Source organism: Emydura macquarii, unplaced genomic scaffold, assembly GCF_026122565.2.
Source record: "Emydura macquarii macquarii isolate MOO-44397 ecotype Brisbane River unplaced genomic scaffold, CSIRO-AGI_Emac_v2 contig_1230, whole genome shotgun sequence".
In the NCBI taxonomy this organism is placed as follows: Eukaryota; Metazoa; Chordata; order Testudines; family Chelidae; genus Emydura; species Emydura macquarii.
The window spans coordinates 22,936,899-22,959,470 of record NW_027131367.1 but is presented as its reverse complement, the minus strand read 5'-3'; the positions used below and the strand labels follow the sequence as shown (position 1 = coordinate 22,959,470).

Below are 22,572 nucleotides of genomic sequence, written 5' to 3'. Positions count from 1 at the left end.
CTCCTTCCCATAACACAAGAACTAGGGGTCACCAAATTAAATTAATAGGCAGCAGGTTTAAAATGAACATAAGGAAGTATTTCTTCACACAACGCACAGTCAGCCTGTGGAACTCCTTGCCAGAGCATGTTGTGAAGGTCAAGACTATAACAGGGCGCAAAAAAGAACTAGATAAGTTCATGGAGGCTAAGTCCATCAATGGCTATTAGCCAGTATAGGCAGGGATTGCTCTTTGCCAGTGGCTGGTAATGGCCAGTGGGATGGATCACTTGATGAGTTCGGGATCTTGACAAAAGGAAGAAAGGAGAGCAGTAGAATATGGACCCGGACTTCAGAAAAGCAGACTTTGGCTCCCTCAGGGAGCTGATGGGCAGGATCCCCTAGGAGTCTAATACGAGGAGGAAAGGAGTCCAAGAGAGCTGGCTGTATTTTAAAGAAACCTTATTGAGGATGCAGGGACAAACCATCCCAATGTGCAGAAAGAATAGCAAATATGGCAGGCGCCCAGCTTGGCTTAACAGAGAAATCTTTGCTGAGCTTAAACACAAAAAGGAAGCTTACAAGAAGTGGAAACTTGGACAGATGACTAGTCGGAGTATAAAAATATTGCTCGAACATGCAGGAAGGTCAAAGCAGAATTGGAGTTGCAGCTAGCAAGGGATGTGAAGGGTAACAAGAGTTTCCACAGGTATGTTAGCAACAAGTAGAAGGTCAAGGAAAGTGTCGGCCCCTTACAGAATGGAGGAGGCAACCTAGTGACAGACGATGTGGAAAAAGTTGAAGTACTCACTCTTTTTTTTGCCTCTGTCTTCACAGATAAAGTCATCTCCCAGACAACTGTGCTGGGCAGCTCAGTATGGGCAAAGCCGTTCCTAGGGTACGACGAATCGGGGCCACCGCCCTGGGACCTGAGCTTTAGGGGGCCCCACACTTTGCGCCAGGACCGGGCAGGAGGTGACCACCTGCTGCCAGGGTCGTGGCTTCATGCTGGGACCGGGCAGCAGGTGGGTGGCTTCCACCAGAGTCCCTGCTGGGAGCAGGGGCTGGCTGGTAGGCGGGTGGCTGCAGCCCACCTCCTGGGTGCGCACCATGATCGGGCGGAATGCAGGCGGCTGCTGCCAGGGTCCCAGCTTCGCTCCAAGCCTTGCACCCTCCTAGGGACGGCCCTGATTACGGGGAGAAGGTGAGCAACCCTCAGTGGTGAAATAACAAGTTCAGGACTATTTAGAAAAACTGGACATGCACAAGTCCATAGGGCCGGATGCAATGCATCTGAAGGTGCTGAAGGAGTTGGCTGATGTGATTGCAGAGCCATTGGCCATCATCTTTGAAAATTGTGGTGATCGGGGGAGGTCCCGGGTGATTGGAAAAAAGCAAATCTAGTGCCCATCTTTAAAAAGAAATAGGAGAATCCGGGGAACTATAGACCAGTCAGCCTCACCTCAGTCCCTGGAAAAATTATGGACCACGTCCTCAAGGAATCCATTTTGAAGCTCTTAGAGGAGAGGAAGATGGACAGGAACAGTCAGCATGGATTCATCAAGGACAAGTCATGCCTGACCAACCTGATTTGCTTTCTATGATGAGATGACTGGCTCTGTGGATGTGGGGAAAGCGGTGGATGTGATATACCTTGACTTTTGCAAAGCTTTTGATTACGGTCTCCCACAGTATTCTTGCCAGCCAGTTAAAGAAGTATGGGTTGGATGAATGTAATATAAGGTGGATAGAAAGCTGGCTAGATCATCAGGTCATCAAAGGGTAGTGATCAATGGCTCGATGTCTAATTGGCAGGTGGTATCAAACGGAGTGCCCCAAGGATCTGTCCTGGGGTCGGTTTTGTTCAACATCTTCATTAATGATCTGGATGATGGAGTGGCTTGCACCCTCAGAAATTTCACAGATGATACTATGCTGGGAGGAATGGTGGATATGCTGGAGGGTAGGGATAGGATACAGAGTAACTTAGACAAATTAGAGGATTGGGCCAAAAAAAATCTGATGTAGTTCAACAAGGACAAGTGCAGAGTCCTGCACTTAGGACGGAAGAATCCCATGCACTGCTACAGACTGGGGACTGACTGGATAAGCTGCAGTTCTGCAGAAAAGGACCTGGGGGTTACAATGGACAAGAAGCTGGATGTGAGTCAGCAGTGTGCCCTGGTTGCCAAGAAGGCTAAATGGCATATTGGGCTGCATTAGTAGGCACATTGCCAGCAGATCGAAGAAAGGGATTATTCCCCTCTATTTGGAACTGGTGAGGCCGCATTTGGAGTATTGTGTCCAGATTTGGGCCCCCCACTACAGGTGGGATGTGGACAAATTGGAGAGAGTACAGCGTAGGGCAACAAAAATGATTAGGGGACTGAGGCAGACAACTTATGAGGAGAGGCTGAGGGAACTAGGCTTATTTAGTCTGCAGAAGAGAAGAATGAGGGGGAATTTGACAGCTGCCTTCAATTATCTGAAGGGGGGTTCCAAGGAGGATGGACATTGGCTGTTGTCAGTGGTGGCAGATGACAGAACTAGGAGCAATGTTCTCAAGTTGCAGTGGGGGAGGTCTAGGTTGGATTTTAGGAAGGTTTTTCACTGGGAGGGTGGTGAAGCACTGGAATGGGTTACCTAGGGAGGTGGTGGAATCTCCATCCTTAAAGGTTTTTAAGGTGAGGCTTGACAAAGCCCTGGCTGGTATGATTTAGTTGGGGTTGGTCCTGCTTTGAACAGGGGGTTGGACTAGATGACCTCCTGAGGTCCTTTTCAACCCTAGTCTTGTTTGATTATATGATTACTTCTTGTGTTCATTCCCTCTGAAGCAACTGGCATTGGCCACTGTCAGAAGATAGGATTCTGGGCTAGATGGACCATTGGTTTGACCCAGTATGGCCGTTTTTATGTAATTATTATTAAACATTTTTAGTATGGCAGTGCCCATTATATAACGCTGCCCTGTGGCGCTTTCTTTTCCTCATCCGTGGCCATCACAGTACATTATGACATAGGGGGAAGATATGGAGAATGGCTAGCAGAGCAGCAAGAAAAATCCATGTGTGGATTCCCTCCATTAGAGTTGGGCATCTGCTTGTCATCTGATGGCAACTGGCTCATCGCCAGCCATGGTATCCTGTGCAGTGGAGAGGAATCTCTCATTCCTTAATATGGTGCAGGGAGAGGTGATTTCACACTCATTAGGCATTTTGAAAGCCCCAAGCTTCCAGGAGCTGCACTTGGAAGTTCTCTTGACAGAGAGGAGGATTGTCAAATGTCTCGCAGTGCTCCGTTCTTCCATAGTAGAGGTTGGCATCAATGTACAGAGCTTGGCCTCCTCCACCACCTGCAAAACAAGGTCAGAGACTATTGGGGACCTGCTGTCACCAGATTAGGGGTGAATGGAGAGACTGGATTGTCTGATAAGAACCCCAACCATGCCACTTATGTCTCAGCTGCTACAGCTTTATTTCTCCCTGACCATTCTGTACAGCTGGAAATGGGAGAGACATTGGTCTTATATAGTCCACTTGCCTTTTATGCTAAACTGGAAGTCAGTGTCTCTATCTCATACATTAGCTTCTAGAGTTACCTCATGAGGCAGCTGACTCCAATACAGGGATTGCCTGAGTAGCTCAGTCTAAATTATTAAACTGGGTTGGAGACTCAGAAAAACTTAATCTTGAGTCACGAACATGAAATCTGACCTCTATTTCACACCTGCATCTGATTACATGGGAATGAAACAGATACAGTTTAATGCTTCTTAAACTGGCGGGCGTGCTGCATGCAGCATTATTTTTGGTGCCCAAGATGTGCTGTAATGGGCTGGCTACTGTAGTGGTTTTCAACCTTTTTTCATTTGTGGACTTCTACAGAATTTCAAATGGAGGTGCGGACCCCTTTGGAAATTTGAGAACTAGTGGGTCTGCAGACCACAGGTTGAAAACTAGTGGGCTAGTGTGTCTGTGTACCACTGTCCCCTAGTGGCTGGCCTTCATAACATAAATGTCTTGCTGCTGCTAACAGCTCATGGAGCTGAAGTGATAGATGCCTGCCTTACAGAGACAACAATCCCTGTGCATCCTTGGTGTAAGTTTGCTGAAGTCAAGTGGAGTTGCACTAAGGCACAAGAGTCCTGGATTTAATCCCCATTGCTGCAAGTGTATGATGGAGCCAGTAGCTGTGTGGTGCAGGCAGGGGTCATTGCAGAGTTGATGGAATTTCTACCTTCACTTCTTCCTGTTGCTTTACAGTACAGAATACAAAGGGCTGACCTGTGGCTGGCACTGTGTGTGGTGTTCCAGATGGTACACTCACACACAAGTACTACATGCCATTGCAGTCCCTGTGCTTCCCCAAGTGCAGCCACTGCTCCATCGTAGCAGCCATGAGGGTGCAAATCATGCAAAGAAGCAGGGAGGAAGAGGGTCCCTGGCTCTATCCACGCTCTGCCACATCAGCCAGTGGAGCTAGACAGCCATGGGGAGGAGATCAGGCTGCAACATCTTAAGGGATGGTCTAGCATGTACCTTGCTGGCTGTGCTGAGGGCTGTGTGGAAATGACACAGTCTGGCTTAGAGTGCTTGGAGGCAGTGGTTGTGCTCTCCCTTGGGCGCGTCCGAGGGTGTGTAGTGATAGCATAGTTACCGATAACAATGCCTTCCTGAGTCCCGGACATGAACATGGAGGCCGTTTTCGAAGGCAGCAGGAAATGTCTGGTCGCCAGGAATGGGGAGAGGTGGCCTTTAGCCCTCTGCAGCACAGGCACAGTGAGACGGTTTGAACTGGCTGCGTGGCCAATGGGACGAGCTGTGGTGAGGGCAGGAGAGGGAGGAGAAGGAAAGCGTTGGCGTGGGGAGCACGGCACTGCTTTGGTCAGCTCTGGTTTCTTGATGAACACCCACTCGTATCTCTCCATTTCAGGGCGCACCTTTAAAACAAAGGCAACACTTTCTGCTCTGGATGGTGTTCTGTGGGTGGTTTGGTTGGCTGCTCATGTGGATATTAGAGGCAGGTCTATCAGTGGTGGCTTGTCATTAGGGTTTAATGGTGCTAAACTCCACCAATAATATCACCACAGTGAAGCGCGGTTGCAGTACTGCTGGGGGGCATCTCCTGGTTGGGCTGGAAGGACTCCTTGTGGGAGGAAGTGGGGTGGCTAACAATTCATGAATGCTCTATGCTGATTGTTGTATGGGGGCATACTGTATGAATATGAGGTTAATTCGATCAGAGGCTTACTGCACAGAGGCAGGAAAGTGTGCTGTGGTTTCAGATAGCCAACCATTTGCCAATGCTCAAGGGATAATGCAAAAGCCATTCCCACTGCTGTTCTTCCTCAGTCCCTGGCTTAGCTCCCCAGAACTGTTTGTCAGGAAGGGAGTCCCAATCTGGGAAATTGAGATGAAGGACTTCTGAGTGGATTACAAGACTGTCTCTAGGAAGGGGAGGCAGTTTCTGCTGAAAAGCTGTTCTCACACACATTGACCCCCAACGGGGGGTTTGAAGAAGGAATGGCAGTGTTTGTTCTCTGGGGCCCCCCAGCAAAGCTCAGTTCTGGGACCCCTACCTGGGACTATGAGGAAAATGGGGCAGAAGGGGAGCTGGGAGAGGCCATGGGAAACAGGGGGTGACTCCCTCCAGAGCTGGTCCCATCCCCCCACCAGTGCCCAGCTTCTGCTCCCAGCTGGGGGCTCCACTGTCTGGGCAGTTGCTCAGCTCTGGCTCCGTCCCGGCCTCCCAGCAGCTCCAGCCGCTGGCTCCCTTGCCCAGTCCCGGGCTGCAGTGTCTCTGCACAGACCCACCTCTGAGTCGTCCCCACCACCATCCAGGCCTGACAGCAGCAGCACCTGGCTCAGAGGAAGCTCTGCAGAGAAGTGAAAGGGGCCAGAGCCACCAGCAAGGGCCTTCTGCTTGGCTCACTAGGCCACAGCTGTTCCTCCTGCTCCCTGCTGGGGGCGCCACTCTAGAGACAGCCCCACTACCTGGCTCCAGCTGGCCCTGGGATCCTGGCAGCTCCAGCCCTTGTGCTCCCTGGCTGCCAGGTGGCCCCTTTCCCTCCCAGCTGCAGGGCATCCTTGGGGGTGGGGGCTCTCAGAGGCAGATCAGTGTGGGAACACTGCGGGAGCGCAGGTGCCGGAGCCACTAGGAGCCTTGGGTGGAGCTGCAGCTGGGTAGCAGGGCTATCCGTACAGCGGAGCCCCAGCTGGAGTAGGATGGAGTAGCTGACACCTCCCAGCTGGGCCGGTCTGCCTTTCAGGGGCTCCCGCTGCCTTGGAGCCCCCTGCAGTTGCATGGGTTGCAGGTGTCTAGCAACGCCACTGTGAAGAAACTAAGCCGCCCTCGGCTCCCATCACAAGGGGGCTGGGCTCCGGGAAGATAGACATGCCTGCAGGTCTTTTGTTCTTTGACAATCCCTTTTTGCACGTTATGTTTTATTCCTATTGTTAAGATTAAACCAACCTGTGCCTGAAGAAGGCTGTTCTGGTGTAAGCAAGTTATCTGATCACCATGCCCCTCTAAGTACAGCTCCCAAGAGAAGAACTGCAGCACTGAACCCAGGCAGACCTGCTGGGTAGGCTGGTAGCCCAGGACTTAGACTGGGAGAATTCTGCCCCAGGAGAGGTAAAGACATGAGGGCTGATGCTGTGGGCAGGCGGGGCGGGGCACTCAGAGAGGCTCAGAGGAGCAGCTAACCCTGTAACCATGACACAGTACCACTCATGATTTCCTGGTTTGGCTGGAGCCTGCTGCAGCTCTACAGGCTACAGTGCACTTTACCCCCCAGGTTTTGTTGCACCTAGAAGCACAGACGGGAGAAGATACTGAACTAGATGGAACACTGACATAGCGATTTCTGTGTTCCTCTGCATTCTCTTCTATCAGGACTGAGGGGCACTGGCGGAGCTGTGTGGAGGAACCATCTACAGTACCTGCCTGGTGTGCTGTGATATTTAACAGCCACACTGTTATACAAGGGGTAGCAAAATCCACAAGCAACCTTTAAAATATACAAGCCATAAATAAGGTACAGCAGGAAACAGAGTATGACTTACACTGAAAACAAAGCATTCCCCTGTTCCAAAGAAGCTGGACATTCCCCCGTTCCTTTTTCTTTCATTCCAATCAGAAGAGAGGAAAGCACCACACACCTGGAAGAAGAGAGTCAGAAGAACAATTTGGAGTTAACAAATCAGTACAGCAGGAAGAATGTTAAGAAGCGTGAATCATGAAAATCACACACTAGCGAGCATATGTGAAGGTGTGGGTGGCAAAAGTTGATTTACACACACACTTCTTTGAGTACCTTGACGTGAGCCCCATGTGGAAATTTTGAGAGCAGCATATCAGAGCTGAGATCCCCTGTGTGGATCTGAGGGCAGAATTTTCCCCAAAAATTGCAGTTCTACAGATCACTCAGCTGATCTGGCCCATATGTGGATCCAGAGCCACTACTTGTGACTAAAATACATTTTTAATCCTATTAACCCTATAGCCAGCCCAGCTATAGGAGAGAGGGCTGGAATCTCTTCCTCCTTGTACATCTTCAGCAGGGTGGGTTACAAAGTTCCAATCAATTCTGTCAGTGCAAACCCACGGAAGGCAATGGGACAGCCCAGTTATTCCAAAATAACTGTCCTGATTCCCAAATAAGTGTGTCCGCAGATGGAATTATTCAGGAATAGCTATTGCACTTTAAATTTACATCCTACCTTAATCTGAATTAAGTGTCAAGTGTAGATAAGATCTCGAACACCTAGTGTGGACAGGATTCAACATCTTCAAAAACAGCTTTAAAGCATGTTAACTGGTCATTGTCAACTCTAGGACCAACTCAAGCCTAGCATTGATGCCCTTGAGTTGACCAGCGGTTACATTTTAAAGGTGTTAAAACCTGTGCAAAATCAGGTGCTAAATGATGTGTAAAAATGTTTAGTTAACATGTTTTTAAAAACCACCTTTGCCTAGTTAGACAAGGCCCTGGGGTAGGGAGCAGAGTTTTTATCCCATTGACAGCTATGCTGTCAGGATCTGGGAGAGCTGTATCAGCAAGCAAAAAAATCTTTTTGATGCTTGATTTACAGCACATGCCAACTACCATTAGACCAAGGCTTCAGAGACAGAGCCTGGATTATGAGCTGTTCTTGGAGTCCTTGAAAGGATTTTTACTTTTTGCAGTTATTTTACCTATTAGAAATATTAAGGAAGATGCCTCTGATTTTTCCTCCCTTTCCCCTGTGTTGCTGTTATTGAAATCCAAGAGGGACACACGTGAGGCATGTACTGCTGTCTTTGCTTAGGCAAAACTTCTGTTGACTCTGGTGAAATATGCATGATTATGGACTTCAGGATTTGACCCATATTTAGGGGAAGTGATTTCCATCTTTAATATTTTTATCCATCTGTTCATCTCCTCCAGTCAGTGGCACTCAGAGATCTCAACCAGGATCTGGGAAGACCTGCTCCATTGGGGAATTACCCTGATGCAAATCAGCTGTCTTTACAGAGCTGGTGTAAAGATACTGCAACACAGAGATGAAGTGGGCCCCAATGGAAGGAAAATGAAACCCTTGGGATCTCATTAGATCCTTGCTGCTTCTGGATGCCCTGGTCAGAGCTGTGCTGAGTGGGCTACTGCTTTTTTTTTTTAAATCTACACTTGGGAAGAAGAGTGCCACCTTTCTGTTGGCTGATGTGGTGCTGTCTGATATAATCCAGGCCTTTTTCACCTCAAGATTACACTGCTTTACTTGATGCTGCAATTTAAGACCATTTGAAAGCTGAAGCTGGTGCAGCATATAGCTGCCCACAGACGCATTTCTCTTCTGACCAGTCAGAAGCTGGGATACACTTACAGCACTCTTCGGTGTTTGAGAAATACTTACTTCCCCCCGGGTCGTTTTTATGAGCAGCACTGTTGGTTCGTAACCTTCACAGCATGAGTAAAACCTGCAGGTGACAACAAAGAAAGTGGATTTGAGTTTGAAACTGATGAGAGACAGGCCTGGTTTTGCAGCTTGCCCTGGGGCTATTGAGTAGAGAGCTTGGCAGGTTGGCACATTCCTCATCACTACGCTGGGGTGGCTGGCCTTTGCAAAGCGGGATATAAATATATTATTAAGACCCATCACATAGTGGTGGCCTAATATTTCCCCTTAAGTGCTCCCTAGCCTGATTCATTCAGGTCTGAGAACATGATTGTGACAGGGTCGCTCCTGGCCTCGCAAAACCACTGCTGGGTCCCAGATCAGGTGCAAAAGACAGAAGGGTTTTTAATCTGGCTGTCACCGCCTCCAGGCAGGGCCCCACCTGCAGCTGTTTTATCCAGCAACTGCAGACTAGTCACTGGTAGCAAATCCAAAGAACAGCCCAGCATCAGAACTACCTGCCTGCCAGTCTCTAGTCAATTCCTTACTGCCAGCCCAGCATGCAAAACCATGCTCTGAAGTGTCCTTAGCCTGTTTGCCAGAAGCTGGGAATGGGTGACGGGCTGAATCACCTGATGATTGCCTGTTCTGTTCATTCCCTCTGAAGCACGTAGCACTGGCCACTGTGAAAAGACAGGACATTGGGCTAGATGGACCATTGGTCTGACCCAGTATGGCTGTTCTTATGTTCTCAGGTTCTCTCACAGGGTGCAGCTGTGTTTGAGCTGGGAGATGACCCCCAGGGTATGTACTTGGATGGCTAGTCCAAATGGCCAACCATACTGCTGTGGACACACTGCTATTGCATGTGGATATGACTGTGGGAGCTGGGAATCACACCACCCATCTCAAATGTCACCACACTCCTAGAGGAAGAGCTGGAGGTCTGCTTTGCCAGCCAGCCAGGGACAGCCCACAAATGAGCTGGGCGCTCCTCCCTTGCCATTGTACTTAGGCAGGGCTTCTTGATCCCACAGCAACTTGTTAGCCCTTTCCTGGCCAGTGTGGGTTTGCACACCCCATCACACAGAGCTTTCCCATTGGTTGACAATTTCCAGAACCACTTCAGTTGGTGATACGTGCAATTGGTCAAACATGTTACTGTTCATTACCTGGTTAATGGAGAAAACAAGGCGGAGGTTGAGGCAACGTCTCTGCAGAGATTCAGGGTGAATGACACCACTGCTAGCCCTGTACATTGCGGGCCTCAGACAAGCCAATCTAATCCCCACAGCCTATTTTGTCTGTTCTCTATTATTGCTTATTTTTACCACATTTCCTTCCAAAATGTCTCTTGACTTTTCTCATGCTGGTCTCATCTTTTTCCTTGTTTTGGCTATTTTATCCATGATCCATTTGTGCCTTTTTTAATCATTGCAAAGCACCTGAATATAATGAAATAAAGACCCAAGGGGGTCTCTTCTGGCCCCCAGCTTTGAATCTGTGAAATTCCCCTTGGTTCCCACATTGAAAGGGAAGAACAAGGACTCAGTTATCATGGGAGCTGGTTGAGACGCACATCACATTACTGCATCTGAAGAAGAGAGCTGAAATCTCTCAAAAGCTTATGTCTGCAAATATTAAATTTGTTAGTCTTTAAAGTGCCACAGATCTCTTGTTGTTTTTATCTTTGAGAGAGAAAGAGCAGTCAAAATGCAGCTACTTCCCTGGATAGCAGCTGCTCGGGAGGGGTGTGACACTAGAAATGGCATCATTAGGGGCAGATATTGTCCTACCTGTATCACTGAAGCTCAGGTTGGGAGAGGGAAGACACAAAGGCCCAGATCTTCAGAGGTATTTAGACACCTAATTCCCCTTGATTTCAGTGGGAGTTAGGCCTTTGAGGATCTGGGCCAGGAAGATCACCCGTTTGGGTTAAAGTTTGGGGGTTGGATTAGATGACCTCCTGAGGTTCATGGCAACCCTAATCTTCTATGATTGCTACTGTAACTGTGAAACTGGTGTCCCAGGTCTAGCATTGCGGAGTGGAGGGTGAGTGAGCGAGAGAGTTACAGTAGGAGAATGCAGATTGTTGGCAAAGGCTGTGGCATCTCATGGGTCACGTCATCATTCTGTGGTGCTGCCACACCATAGAGAGAAGATGCCTCATTTCTGTGACATTAATGACATCTGTATCTCTTGTGGTGATCAATTACATCTCCTGCTGTAGGGCATCAGCTGGTCATATGAAGGGTCCGGGGGAATTTCCCCCCTCACACACAATTGGCTGGGTACATCATAAGGTTTTTCACCTTCCTCTGAAGTATCAGCCATTGGCTATTGCTGGAGGCAGGATCTTGGATGAGATGGACCTGAGGTGATACAGGAAGTTGATGTTCCCAGAGGTCTAAGTGCAGTGATTCCTCATCATTGGCGCAGGATTAAACTGATCCCTGGGGTTAGGGATTGGAAGGAATTTCCCCCTAGGGCAGATTGGTAGGACCATGGTGGGTTTCAGCTTATTTTAAAGCACTGAGCCAGGTGTCAGGCAACAGTGGTCCATTCCTGGCTTGCAGCTCCACTTCCCTGTGCCTCTGCCGTCAGTTTGCTCCCTTCCGGGAGGCATTTAAGTTCTGCGTTTGTTGTTTGGTTGTGCATTGGGGCTGGTTCTACAGCAGACAGGGCTCCCTAGAGAGCCTCCATCTCCGTCACATTCACAGGGGCTCACAGAGATGGGAGCTACAGCCCCTGCAGAGGAGTTAAACAGGCCCTTGTCATTCCCCTGTCGGCCCCTTGATTGGATGTGATGTGTCCAGCCCCTCCCCACAGTGCTCTGGGTCCTCGCCCTTTGCTTGCTTTCCCAGAAGCATCGACCCTTCCCTGCCCTCTGGTTTCCTTGCCCCGGTAACCGGATTTCCTTTCTGAGCCACATCCAATGCCCCACCCACAGCCTATCCTGCGTACACTGTAGGGAAATAGGAGTGTTTTGTCCTGCAGAGCTGTGTGAAGGTCCAAGGCTGCTCCCCTGACAGCAAGAGAGAGCACAGTCTGTATTTAGAACTGAACCTTCCATCTCAAAGCACTTCACACCCATGCATTACGCCCTGGTGCGAAGGGAGTGTATTGTCACCCCCATTCCTCAGGGGGGGAAACAGCCCCAGATGGCTAAGGTCACAAATGGAAGAGCATTGGTGCCAGGAGCACAGTCCTGGCTTTGGAACCCCTCCCCAGAGCAGGAGAGGAGAATAAAGCATCTTTGCCAGCTGGACTGTGAGGAGAGAGAGAAGTAGAGCAGCCAGAGGAGGAGGGGACTCCAGAGTACTTGTGCATGCCATCGGGTCAGCAGCCACTCTCATGTGCTGCAAGATTAAAGGTGGCAAGGACGGATCCCTAGCCCTGGAATTGCTGGGACCAGCACTTGTGGCACAGGGACAGCTGTGAGAGGCACCAATTGCCAGGGCTGCATTGGGGGATACACACTTTGAATTGGTGTGTTCTCACTCCTTCTGCACAGTGTGATTCCAGGCAAGCTGCCCCTCTCTCTTTTTCCAAGGCCACCCCTCATTGTTAGACGGACACCCTTGGCATTTCCCATCCCTTCCTCTCTGTGCCGTGCAGCTTGTGTAATTCCCTGCCTGGGTTTTACAGGGTTTCCATGGTTGTCAGGGAGGTGGTGGTGGTATATTGTGCAGGATCAGGTGCCCTTGCTTTACACAACTAGCATTTACAACTTGGTGGAACCTATGTGATTTAGCTTGTAGGGAAATATTTGGACCAGGATCTCTTTGGTTAGGGGTTCAGAGAACCTGTTTAAAATACCCCAAGCCACATCAACCTGTAAAAGATTGCAGAGAACAAAAGCTACTCTTCTGTAGACTATTGTTATGTTAATCAGCCTGCCTGTGCAAACTCATAAAAAGGAAGTGGCAGAAACACTTAATCATTGAGCTCTAGCGTCTTGTGTATTTGTGTAGTAACTGAGGCAAGCAGCCATATTATGGATATGCTAACGCCATCATTTTTGCTCAGTGAGGCAGGTAATTGTTCTGCTAAATCCAAACATAAAATCTCACCAAGCATCCTAACCTCGATTCCCAGGCTTGGAATGAAAAGATGTAACGGGGAAAAGGAGGGTGGTTACAAAGCAAGCTCTGTTTTGACCTGCATGCTTTTCTGAAATGTTATGAGCCTGGGATTCTGCAGTGCTTGTGCCCCTTGGACTCCCCTTGGGCTGTGTCTCCTGAGAGGCATAGCAGTGGAGGCTCAGGTCAGGAGGTTTTAGGCCTCCTTGGTTCTGCCCAGTTCCCAGCACAGCCCCCAGTGTAAGTCAGAGCAGCCTTTCCTAGGAGGCCTGAGGGCCGCACTGCAGCACCCAGTTGCCATAGCATTAAGCACTACATGAGAGGATCCACAAGTCTGGAAGGGCAGGCCTGCTGGTTCCTGCCATGGCCACGCTGCCACCCAATAGCTCTGGTAAAGTGGAGAATGACAGCCTGTGAGCCCTATGGATTCAAGCACCTCTGGACATCCTGCCCGCAGACAGAGCTGAATGCATTCCCTGATTGGCCCAGGCACACTATTTAAGGCCAGGGGAAAACACCTGGAGGCTGTCTGTGGTGGATCCCTGACTTGCTGCTCTAAACAGATTCTCATATGCACTCCTGGTACCATGCCTGGTTCCTGACCCCAGTCCTACCCGGATACCTGGGCTCACTCCTGATGCCTCACCCTGCCTCTCTTCCACTAACCCTACTTCATTTGATTCACTCGGCCCTGTTCTGACACAGCTCATAGACCTCGACTCTGACCTGATCCTAGGGCATGACACTGGTACGGATTACTGCTTCTGGCATTTACCCTTTAGACCGATCTTGACCATTTTATCAAGTCCCCTCCAACTCAGGCTCTGGCCTTAACTTGCACCACCATAGCTGGGGTCCTGACACAGCATGTGTTTCCCTTCCATGCCCCCAGAATGCCGTCTGTGCTGGGGTATATGAGCGTGGGTGACAGAGGGCCACTTACATTGGCCCTGCACTGCTTGTGCATCCACTGAAGTCTCCTTCAGCCCCTTAAATCTTATTTGCAGCCTCTACGTTGCAGAGTGGGGATAGGCACCAGAGTGGGAGCCAGAACCGACCCATTGCCATCAATCAAGGGCCCATTTAGAAGCACAGTATCGACCCTATGTCTGTGCTGACGTGGAGAGCCTTCTCTCCCTTTTAATTTGGCTGACTGAGCTAAACCCTAAAGAAGCAGCGAACACACTGTAGAACATCTTAATTCCATTTAAGCAGGATTTTGGTGACGTGCATAAAGATAGCACCCCCATTGGAAAGTGAGGGATATAAAATCAGGGCCTGACTCAGCCTTTCTGCTCTGGTGTAGCCCCATTCGATTCAGTTACTCCTGGTTTACCCCACTGTAACCGAGATCAGAATAAAAGGCTGGATCCGCTGTGGCCAAACTCTCCAATGCCAGAGGGCCATAATCTGCTTTTTGTCTAAACTAAAACCCGCATAAATAAATAATTTCATAATCACCCCCGCTACATTCAGCTAATGAGAGGAATGGCCCTTCTGTAGCAAACACTGAGGGGAAAGGAAAGAGAGTACAGAGGAGCAGTATGTGCCTTAAGATACTAAAGGACCCTTGTCACGGTAGCTAGGTATAAAATATAATCTACTTTAGCTGCCCTGTGTTGAGAAGCAAGCGTGGCCTGATTGTGTAAGATGAGACAAGGGTTGCTAATGAAAGTGGCATCTCAGTTTTAGCTGAAGCAAATGCTGCAAGGTGAGTGTTTGCACATCTCATCTTATTATTCTTTGGGGGTTTTCATCCAAACAAGTCTTTAAATGCCCTTTTATCCAACCAACACCCCCCTCCGCTCTCCAAAGAAACCAAGCCCAACACTTGTGAGCAGCTCTGGCTGGAATCCCAAAGCGGTGTGCGTAGCAAACCAAACTGGATGGGGATGGGGTCCTCTGTCAGGGAGCCCCACAACCTGCTGCAAAACTGGCTCTGACTGTTGTGATCTGGGAAGCGGTGCAAAGTATCCCGAGATGCCTACCCGCACTGCGGGGTGCTGCAGCTGATGCTGTGTAGACAAGGCCCCCACATGGGGGAGAAAAAGGGAACACTTTACCAGGGCCCAGTGGCCCTGGGGGCTCTGGCCCAGGCTGCAGCGCCCGTTACCATGAGGAAAAAATTGATTCTAAATTGTAGCTCATGCCTGAGGATATTTATAGAAACGTATGTCCCTGTATTTATTGTCCAGATCTTATGAGATTTGCTGGAGCCAATCAGAAGCAGTGTTCGAGCAGTCTCAAGCAATGTTGTGAACAGTGAGTTAGTTGCTGGGCCTGCTGGCCCAGCCCAGGCCCTTCTCTAAACTAGAGAGTGTGCGCTTGTGCAGTTAAACTAGGATTTGTCGTTTGAGACTGAGAGGCAGAGAGATTCGTGCTCCTCTCTGTGACATGGTCTGTCATAGCAAGACCGAAAACGACCAGTCCCAGAGTTCCTTGTGCATAGGCAGGAAGGAGGGTCAGCTGGTGGGAGGGGCAAAGCAAAGCACCATAAGACAGCAGGAGCCCGTGCTGCTTTTTCTTCTGATAGGATTTGCAGGCCCAAAATATATGTGAGTAGGTGTCTAATTCACTCCCAGTCACACACACACCCCATACTGCCACATCTGGGGGACCTGGGGGTAATGGTGGATAAAAAGCTGGATATGAGTCAGCAGTGTGCCCTGGTTGTCAAGAAAGCTAATGGCATATTGGGCTGCATTAGGAGGGGCATTGCCAGCAGGTCACGGGAAGTGATCATTCCCCTCTATTCGGCATTGGTGAGGCCGCATTTAGAATATTGTGTCCAGTTTTGGGCCCCCCACTACAAAAAGGATGTGGACAAGTTGGAGAGAGTGCAGCGGAGGGCAACAAAAATGATTAGGGGGCTGGAGCACAGGACTTATGAGGAGAGGCTGAGGGAACTGGGCTTGTTTAGTCTGCAAAAGAGAAGAGTGAGGGGGATTTGATAGCAGCCTTTAACTACCTGAAAGGGGGTTCCAGGAAGGATGGGGCTAGGCTGTTCTCGGTGGTGGCAGATGACAGAACAAGGAGCAACGGTCTCAAGTTGCAGGGCGGGAGGTCTAGGTTGGACATTAGGAAAAAGTTTTTTACTAGGAGGGTGGTGAAGCACTGGAATAGGTTACCTAGGGAGGTGGTGGAATCTCCATCCTTAGAGGTTTTTAAGCTGCGGCTTGACAAAGCCCTGGTTGGGATGATATAGCTGAGGTTAGTCCTGCTTTGAGCAGGGGATTGGACTAGATGATCTCCTGAGGTCCCTTCCAACTCTAATATTCTATGATTCTATGATCTGGTGGTGGCTATAAATACGAATCAGGCAGCCAGAAACGTAAGGAGGTAAAAGAAAGGGAACTAAAAGAAGCTAAAGGACACCAATCTAGCCTCCAGTTTTTCAAATCAGACCAGGTCTTTCTGTAGTCAGGCAATATACTGACTAGTGAAGCAGATGAACAAAATCAAGATGAAAATGATTTCAATGTAGAAGCGGTGTCTGTGGCACTGGCAATTGAAGACAAAGAAAAGCTGCCAGAACATGCATCATGTGATTCCAATCTAATGCTTGAAGATAATCAGGTAGTATCACCATTAGCACCACCACATTCAGAAGGTTTACAAGAAGCAGGAGAGAGTAGTGCTACACTGTCTGATTCTTGTCTTTTCAGAGATCCAGGCTTGTGGTGTCCTGACTTTTGAAGAAATGCGGAAGCTAGCAAAGTCAATGCCAAAAGATGTTGATGGGCATCATTTTCCTGAATTTTTTCTCAAATGTAAGACTTCCAACAAGAGAGAAAAGTTACCAGGAGACTGGCTTGTTTGAAGTGCTACCAACCAAGCACTGTATTGTTTTCCATGTCGGCTGTTTCCTGAAGGGAGGCTTAAACAACGCAGTATGCTAGCAAAAAATGAAGGGTATTCACCAATTGTGAAAAAATGGCATAAACTATATACTAAACTTCCTGAACATGAAAAGAGCATAGAACATAAAACTTGCTACTGCCAGTGGAAGCAATTACAGCAGTCACTGTCAGGTGGACATGGAGTGGACAGTGAGATTCAAAAACAAATATTAACAGAAGCTACAAGATGGAAAGAACTATTGGAAAGATGTTACCTTTTTTCTTGCTGCATGAGATTTAGCATTCCAAGGAGATAACAATCTGAGAGGTGACCCACACGATGGTAACTTTCTTGGAATTCTTGAGATAATAGCTTTGGGGGGCTAATTCATGATTTTGCAATGAAAAGGCCAGAAAAATAAAGCTTTAAAGTGAAATGACCTAATTATAAAATGTTTGCAGTCACAATGGTCCATTAGAATACAAAAATCAAGACAGGATATAATACCTTTATAATGGCCAAAAAGTTACAAAATAGTCAGCAAACGTGCAGGACTCTCAGGCTGGGTATTATGTTAAACAGAAATAGCAAAGGGGGCATTTTTCAGAAATGTAGAATATGTAACAGTAATTTCAGAATTCAAACTTTTTTCATGGCTCCTGAGATTGTCTGTCTGGGATGAGGGATTGTGGTATGTGTGTGGGAGGGGACCCGTGTTACAAGTTTGTACTGGGCCCGAAAAAATTCTGCTTGTGCCCTGTGTGTAGATGCCTGGCGTGGGCTTTTCAGAAGCATTCGTCTCCAGCCTAGCTCCATCACCATCAAAGTCACTGGGAGTACTGATGTGAGTGGGAGCAGAGTCAGGTCAGCATGGAATGCTTTTGAAAATCCCACCCCTGGCTTCAAATGCAATGTGGGGTGCATTGGTGCAGGCCCTAATGCAACGTGAATTCACACAATCTGGGCAGTTACACTGGTTTAGCTAAGGGCTAGTCTACACTTAAAACTTGCAGCGGCACAGCTGTATCAGTGCAAGTATGCCCCTGTCAGAGCGCTTGTGTAGCTGTGTTATGTTGATGGGAGAGCACTCCCACCAACAGAATAAAACCACCTAAATGAGCGCTGCTGGCCACACAAGCGCTTATGCCGGCAACACTTATGTCACTCGGGTGTGTTTTTTCACACTGCTGTGCGACAGAAGTTTTGCTGGCATAATTGCTAGCATAGACAAGGCCTAAGTCAGTGTCAGCTGTCTTGGGGCAACTTGTGTGTCTAGACAAGCCCCAGAGCGGAGGGGAAAGGGAATCATAGGGCTAGAAGGGACCGCAAGGGTCATCTAGTCTAGGATTCTTCTAAGGAAGCAGATGATTCTTTGAAGGGGGGTGGTAACAGAAGATCTTTGGAGGAAGAGAGATGGAAAATCTTGAGAAAGAAAGACTAGGTTAAATTAAGTCAACTTTGTTTGCAAGCACTTGGTAATGGCAGGACCACTTGTAGTGCAGCTACTGCTAATAGCTGGTCCCTTTGGCTCTCTCAGTCTGGACTTAGTTGCCCCAGTGTTTTACATTCTCTTCTGCCCCAGAGAAGGTGCCTCTGGGAACCAGGAACACACAGGAACTGCCTTTTATTATGAAGTATTGGGGGACAGTAGCTGTGCTATGTCTGCTCATGCTGACATTCCAGTGCTGCTCCTTGCCTTGCACTGAAGGCTGCTGCCTTTGCAGCCCGTGCTGCAGGCGCCATCTCTCGTTCTTAGGATATGCTGCATCTGCACAGGCCAAGGGAGGAAAAGCGAGTTCTGAGCCTCGCAGAGAAATGGGAGGAGGAGCCAAGATGGGACCATGAATGCCTGGGCACTGCCTGTCATTGGAGTGAAAGGAGGATTTGGAAATCCTCATTCACAAGCCCATTAAAATCAATGGAAAGAGTCCTAGGGACTCCACAGCATGTTGGATTGGGGCTGGGAAGCCCATGTAAAGCTCAAACATTTGCTAATTTTCAAACGGTAGAGGTGGCGGTGGAGTTCGCCAATTGCCATTTGCTCTGTGCTGCTTCCATACGTTGGATCAGGGAGCAGGAGCAATGTCTGACTGCCTGTCCCAGCATTTACACCGTGCTTGTCACTGTGGTACCTGTGTGTCTTGTCCCCTAACACGGCCAGCTAAGTAGGGCTCTGCCGCCCAGAAGGCACAGCCACATGAAGCAAACAACAGTTTGAAGCATGAGACTGTACTGCCTCTGTGGGATGCATGGAGGGGACAGAACAGACAGGGGATTGCTTTGCCCAGTGCATGCTTGCTCAGGTGAGGAGCAGAAGGACAGGCCTGTTCCCAAGTCTCAGACTTAACCTCCCAGGGCAACAGGGAGCGTTTATTCCATTTACATGTAAATAAGGTGCCAGGGGAAGGTGCTGGACTCACAGCCCCAGACATGCTTCAACCTTGACCTAGAAGGGCCATCTTGGAAGAGAGAACCAAGTTCAGTCTTCATGACCCTCCTGTTCAGTCCTTAGTCTCTCACTAGCAAGGATAATCGTGATGGTGGTTTTGTGCTGTGAGTACCTGTCCCCAGTGGATTGGACTGAGATCCAACCAACTCATTGCACATCAGGTGAAACAGCCATCAAACAGAATATGTGGGTTTAAGACGTAGAAAGGAGTGACTCTGCAGAAAGCTTTGTCAAGCCATGTGCCTCAGGGAAGTGCATCCAACAGGCCATCTGTCTTAGGAAACTGCTCAGACATTATTTCCTTTCCTTAGCTAAACATGTTGGGCCAGATCCTCTGCTGGTGTGAATCAGTGTCGTGCCATTGATGTTGACAGGACTATGCCTATTTACATTACCTGGGGATCTGGTCCGTTATCTCTGATTTTGCAGCTGTCACTGTACCTTTGTAGGCTGTACCCGTTTTCCAAGGTGGAGAATAACCGGATAGGTGGGAATAACGAGAATCTCTCGGGAATCCAGGACCACACGATGCGCATCTCCTGAGCAGTTACGATGGCAGAGCTGAAATTCAGCATGTCTATTGCCAGATGGAACGACTGCCTGTGTGAGGGAGACAAGATTTCAGAGGAGCTGAGCTACCCTCCATTTCAGTAGTTCAAGACCATGGTGTGTCTAAAAAATGGCAGAAACACACTTATGTTATAACCTGGTCCCCAATGCTTCAGCTTTTCTTGTGTCCGTTAGACTGGAAACTCCCTATAATTAATTAATTAAATTAATATTGCAATAGGTCCAGGGAGCCCCAATCTTGGACCAGGGCCTCATTGTGCTAAGTGCTGCACAGGGGCCAGGACTGTCTTTCCATTTATGTGTGTCCAGCACCTAGCACAATGGGGTCCTGATCCTGATTGGAGCGTGTGGGTGCTGTTGCAATCTTAATGATTAACAGTAATCAACCCAAATGCTTGTCAGTGTAACAGCAGATTATAGGTTGGGGCTGAGGAGAGCATTGACTGAGTTCTGTGGGGTCCCCAGCCAGGCAGAAGGGATGGCAGGTGGGGTATGAGATGCATCAACTGATCTATGTGGGACAGCAACTGGAATAGCAGAGTGCTGCAGGCCAACAGTGAGAGGCACTAGCAGAACTGTGTGTGTTAGTCATAGCGTAGTACTAGGTGTCAGTGTACTTAGCCCTTCACTGACGTTAGTGCAGAACTAGGAGACCCTTTCACAGGAAATGGACTTGGTTGGGGACATCTCCCAGGGAACTTAGCTAAGTGCCATGATATATAATAGCCATGACGGGTGCTTGATGGGCATGGTGGCTGTGTTTAACAGACACTGTCCATTGATTTTGTGCTGCTTAAATACTTTGTGAGTTTTGGATTCATTGTGGTTCTCTGTGTGCGCTTCCCTAGGAACCATTCTCAGTCTCCCCATAGCTGTTAAACGTCCCAGGGTGTATGACTGACTTCACAACTGCCCGTTCCTGTCTGCTTCTTCCATGCCAATCACACGTGCTGGGCTGCCTCTTGCAGCCATCCCAGTCAACCTTATTTTCTTTCCCAGTGCAGATGGCACTTATTTCTGACTCCATGCTACAGTCCTCCATCATGATGGGCTTTGCTAAGTCCTCAAACCTCAGCATTACTGTTCAAAATGGATTTTCTGCTCCTCAGGTATTCTAGTTAACAGGTCCATCCAATGTGTGTAGGGGTGTGGGGGAGGGTCCCAATTCAGCAATTTATCTTTACTTAATTTCCTTCCCTTCACCAAAAAAGAAGGGAACCAGCGAGTACTGCTATTTCCTGAGTGCCACTAGTCCCTCATGCAGTTAGATACTCAAGGGCCAATTTGTCTCTGAGGCAGCTGCACAGATTACATTGGAGAGAGGAATTAATTTACCCAGTTATGTAATTTCTGTTCATTCCCATTCCCTCAAGTATTTGTAAGGCCACCTCTCACCATGGTATCTCTGGAGTTTTGTAGTAGCAGTGGGGAACATCACATGGCTATGCTTGTGAATTAATCAGTCTTACCTGCGCTGTACCACAGTTATGCCTTTCTCCACCAGAGCCTTCCTGTTGGCCATCTGAAGAAGCCAGATTTCCTTGCGAGAGAACAGCCGAATACCAAAGGCTCTCTCCAGGAGTTTGTCAGCCGTCATGTGCTCTCTAATGTTCTGCATGAAAGCTTTCAGGTCTCCCCTGGCATTGGTCACCTCCTGGTCTCTGGAGGTCAGTGAGAGCCTGTATTGCCTCAGCAAAGCCAGAGCGATCCGATAAAGGACTTTCTGTCCCTCCAGAAGGTACACGTCAAGTACACGGATAGTGTAATCAAATGGAAGGTCACTGAAAATCCACACCAACCATTCGGAATAGATCTCAAAGACATTCTCAGAGGTGCTGGCTATTAATCTGTGGGCTGCATGGCAGTGCTTGTTGGCCAGATCACCGAAAGTCATACAGGAAGCCTCGTGGGCCAGGAAGGACTGGTCTACGTAGCTGGTGTGGGCGTCACTACAAGAGACGAGGCGAGAGATGTTCTCAAAACAATGAGCCTCATCTTCACTGTAGTGAAGCAGCAGAGCCACAATGGCGGGGAGGTTTGGGCTGTAGGTGATGTCAGGGAAGAGGTTGCCAAGGCAGATGAGTATTTTCTTCACAGCAGTTACGCCTTCCATAGTCAGGCAATAAGCGGGCATCACGCACCCTCCAAGGAATTCAGGCAAGGGGTGGGAGCTCACGCTCTGCTTTCCAAACAGCTTGCTTGCTACATCCCTGTAGACCTGAGCATCCGGGGTCACAAGCCGGCATGGGATGTTCTGGATGATCTGGTGGTAAGCCCGAGCTCTTAATGCATGGTTGGTAGCCCAGTGGCCTTCTCTTGCCAGCTTTTTCAGCTCCTTGCTGGTTGTGGGGAGGATTTGACTGTGAGCCCTTGACTGCTGATCCAACTCAGGCATCTTATCCCAATCTACAAACTGTCCACAGCCCATGCAAGATGATGCATTGATGTCCCAAGTGTCAGCCGCAGAGATGATCAGCACTGGGACTTGAGGATAATCAGCTGTCCCTATAGAACAAAGACAAGGTGGGTGAGGTAATATCTGTTACTGTTACTGTAACTTCTGTTGGAGAAAATGACAAGCTTTTGAGCTCTTCCAGAGAACAGACACTTTATTCAACACAATTCACCATCATCTGCCAGAGTGCCCAATTCTGTCTGACAGCTGTGTCTAAGGCTTGAATTAACCTATTTGTATTCAAGTAGCAAGAACATTTCTTTTGTATTGGCTTTGGCTTTGCAGAAATAGAGCACTTCTTATCATCTTCACCTTTTCACA

At 48.7% G+C, this 22,572-nt stretch overlaps 1 protein-coding gene across 2 annotated transcripts; it reads right to left on the bottom strand.

The window, feature by feature from the left end:
* Nucleotides 1-2,322: 2,322 nt before the first annotated feature.
* On the bottom strand, nt 2,323-22,237 carry LOC137152930 (TBC1 domain family member 24-like). Of its 2 annotated transcripts, XM_067547881.1 has the most exons (7): nt 21,266-22,237; nt 20,225-20,239; nt 19,668-19,856; nt 8,874-8,937; nt 7,044-7,139; nt 4,636-4,918; nt 2,323-3,331 (listed from the first exon to the last, which is right to left on the bottom strand). In XM_067547881.1, exons 1-7 carry the CDS (start codon nt 22,222-22,224, stop codon nt 3,186-3,188), a joined length of 1,752 nt encoding a protein of 583 aa, XP_067403982.1. In that variant the 5' UTR covers nt 22,225-22,237; the 3' UTR covers nt 2,323-3,185. The 2 variants fall into 2 exon arrangements, with proteins under 2 accessions (XP_067403982.1, XP_067403981.1); XM_067547880.1 differs by lacking the exon at nt 20,225-20,239 and having other exon boundaries at nt 19,668-19,826.
* Between the last annotated feature and the right edge of the window lie 335 nt (nt 22,238-22,572).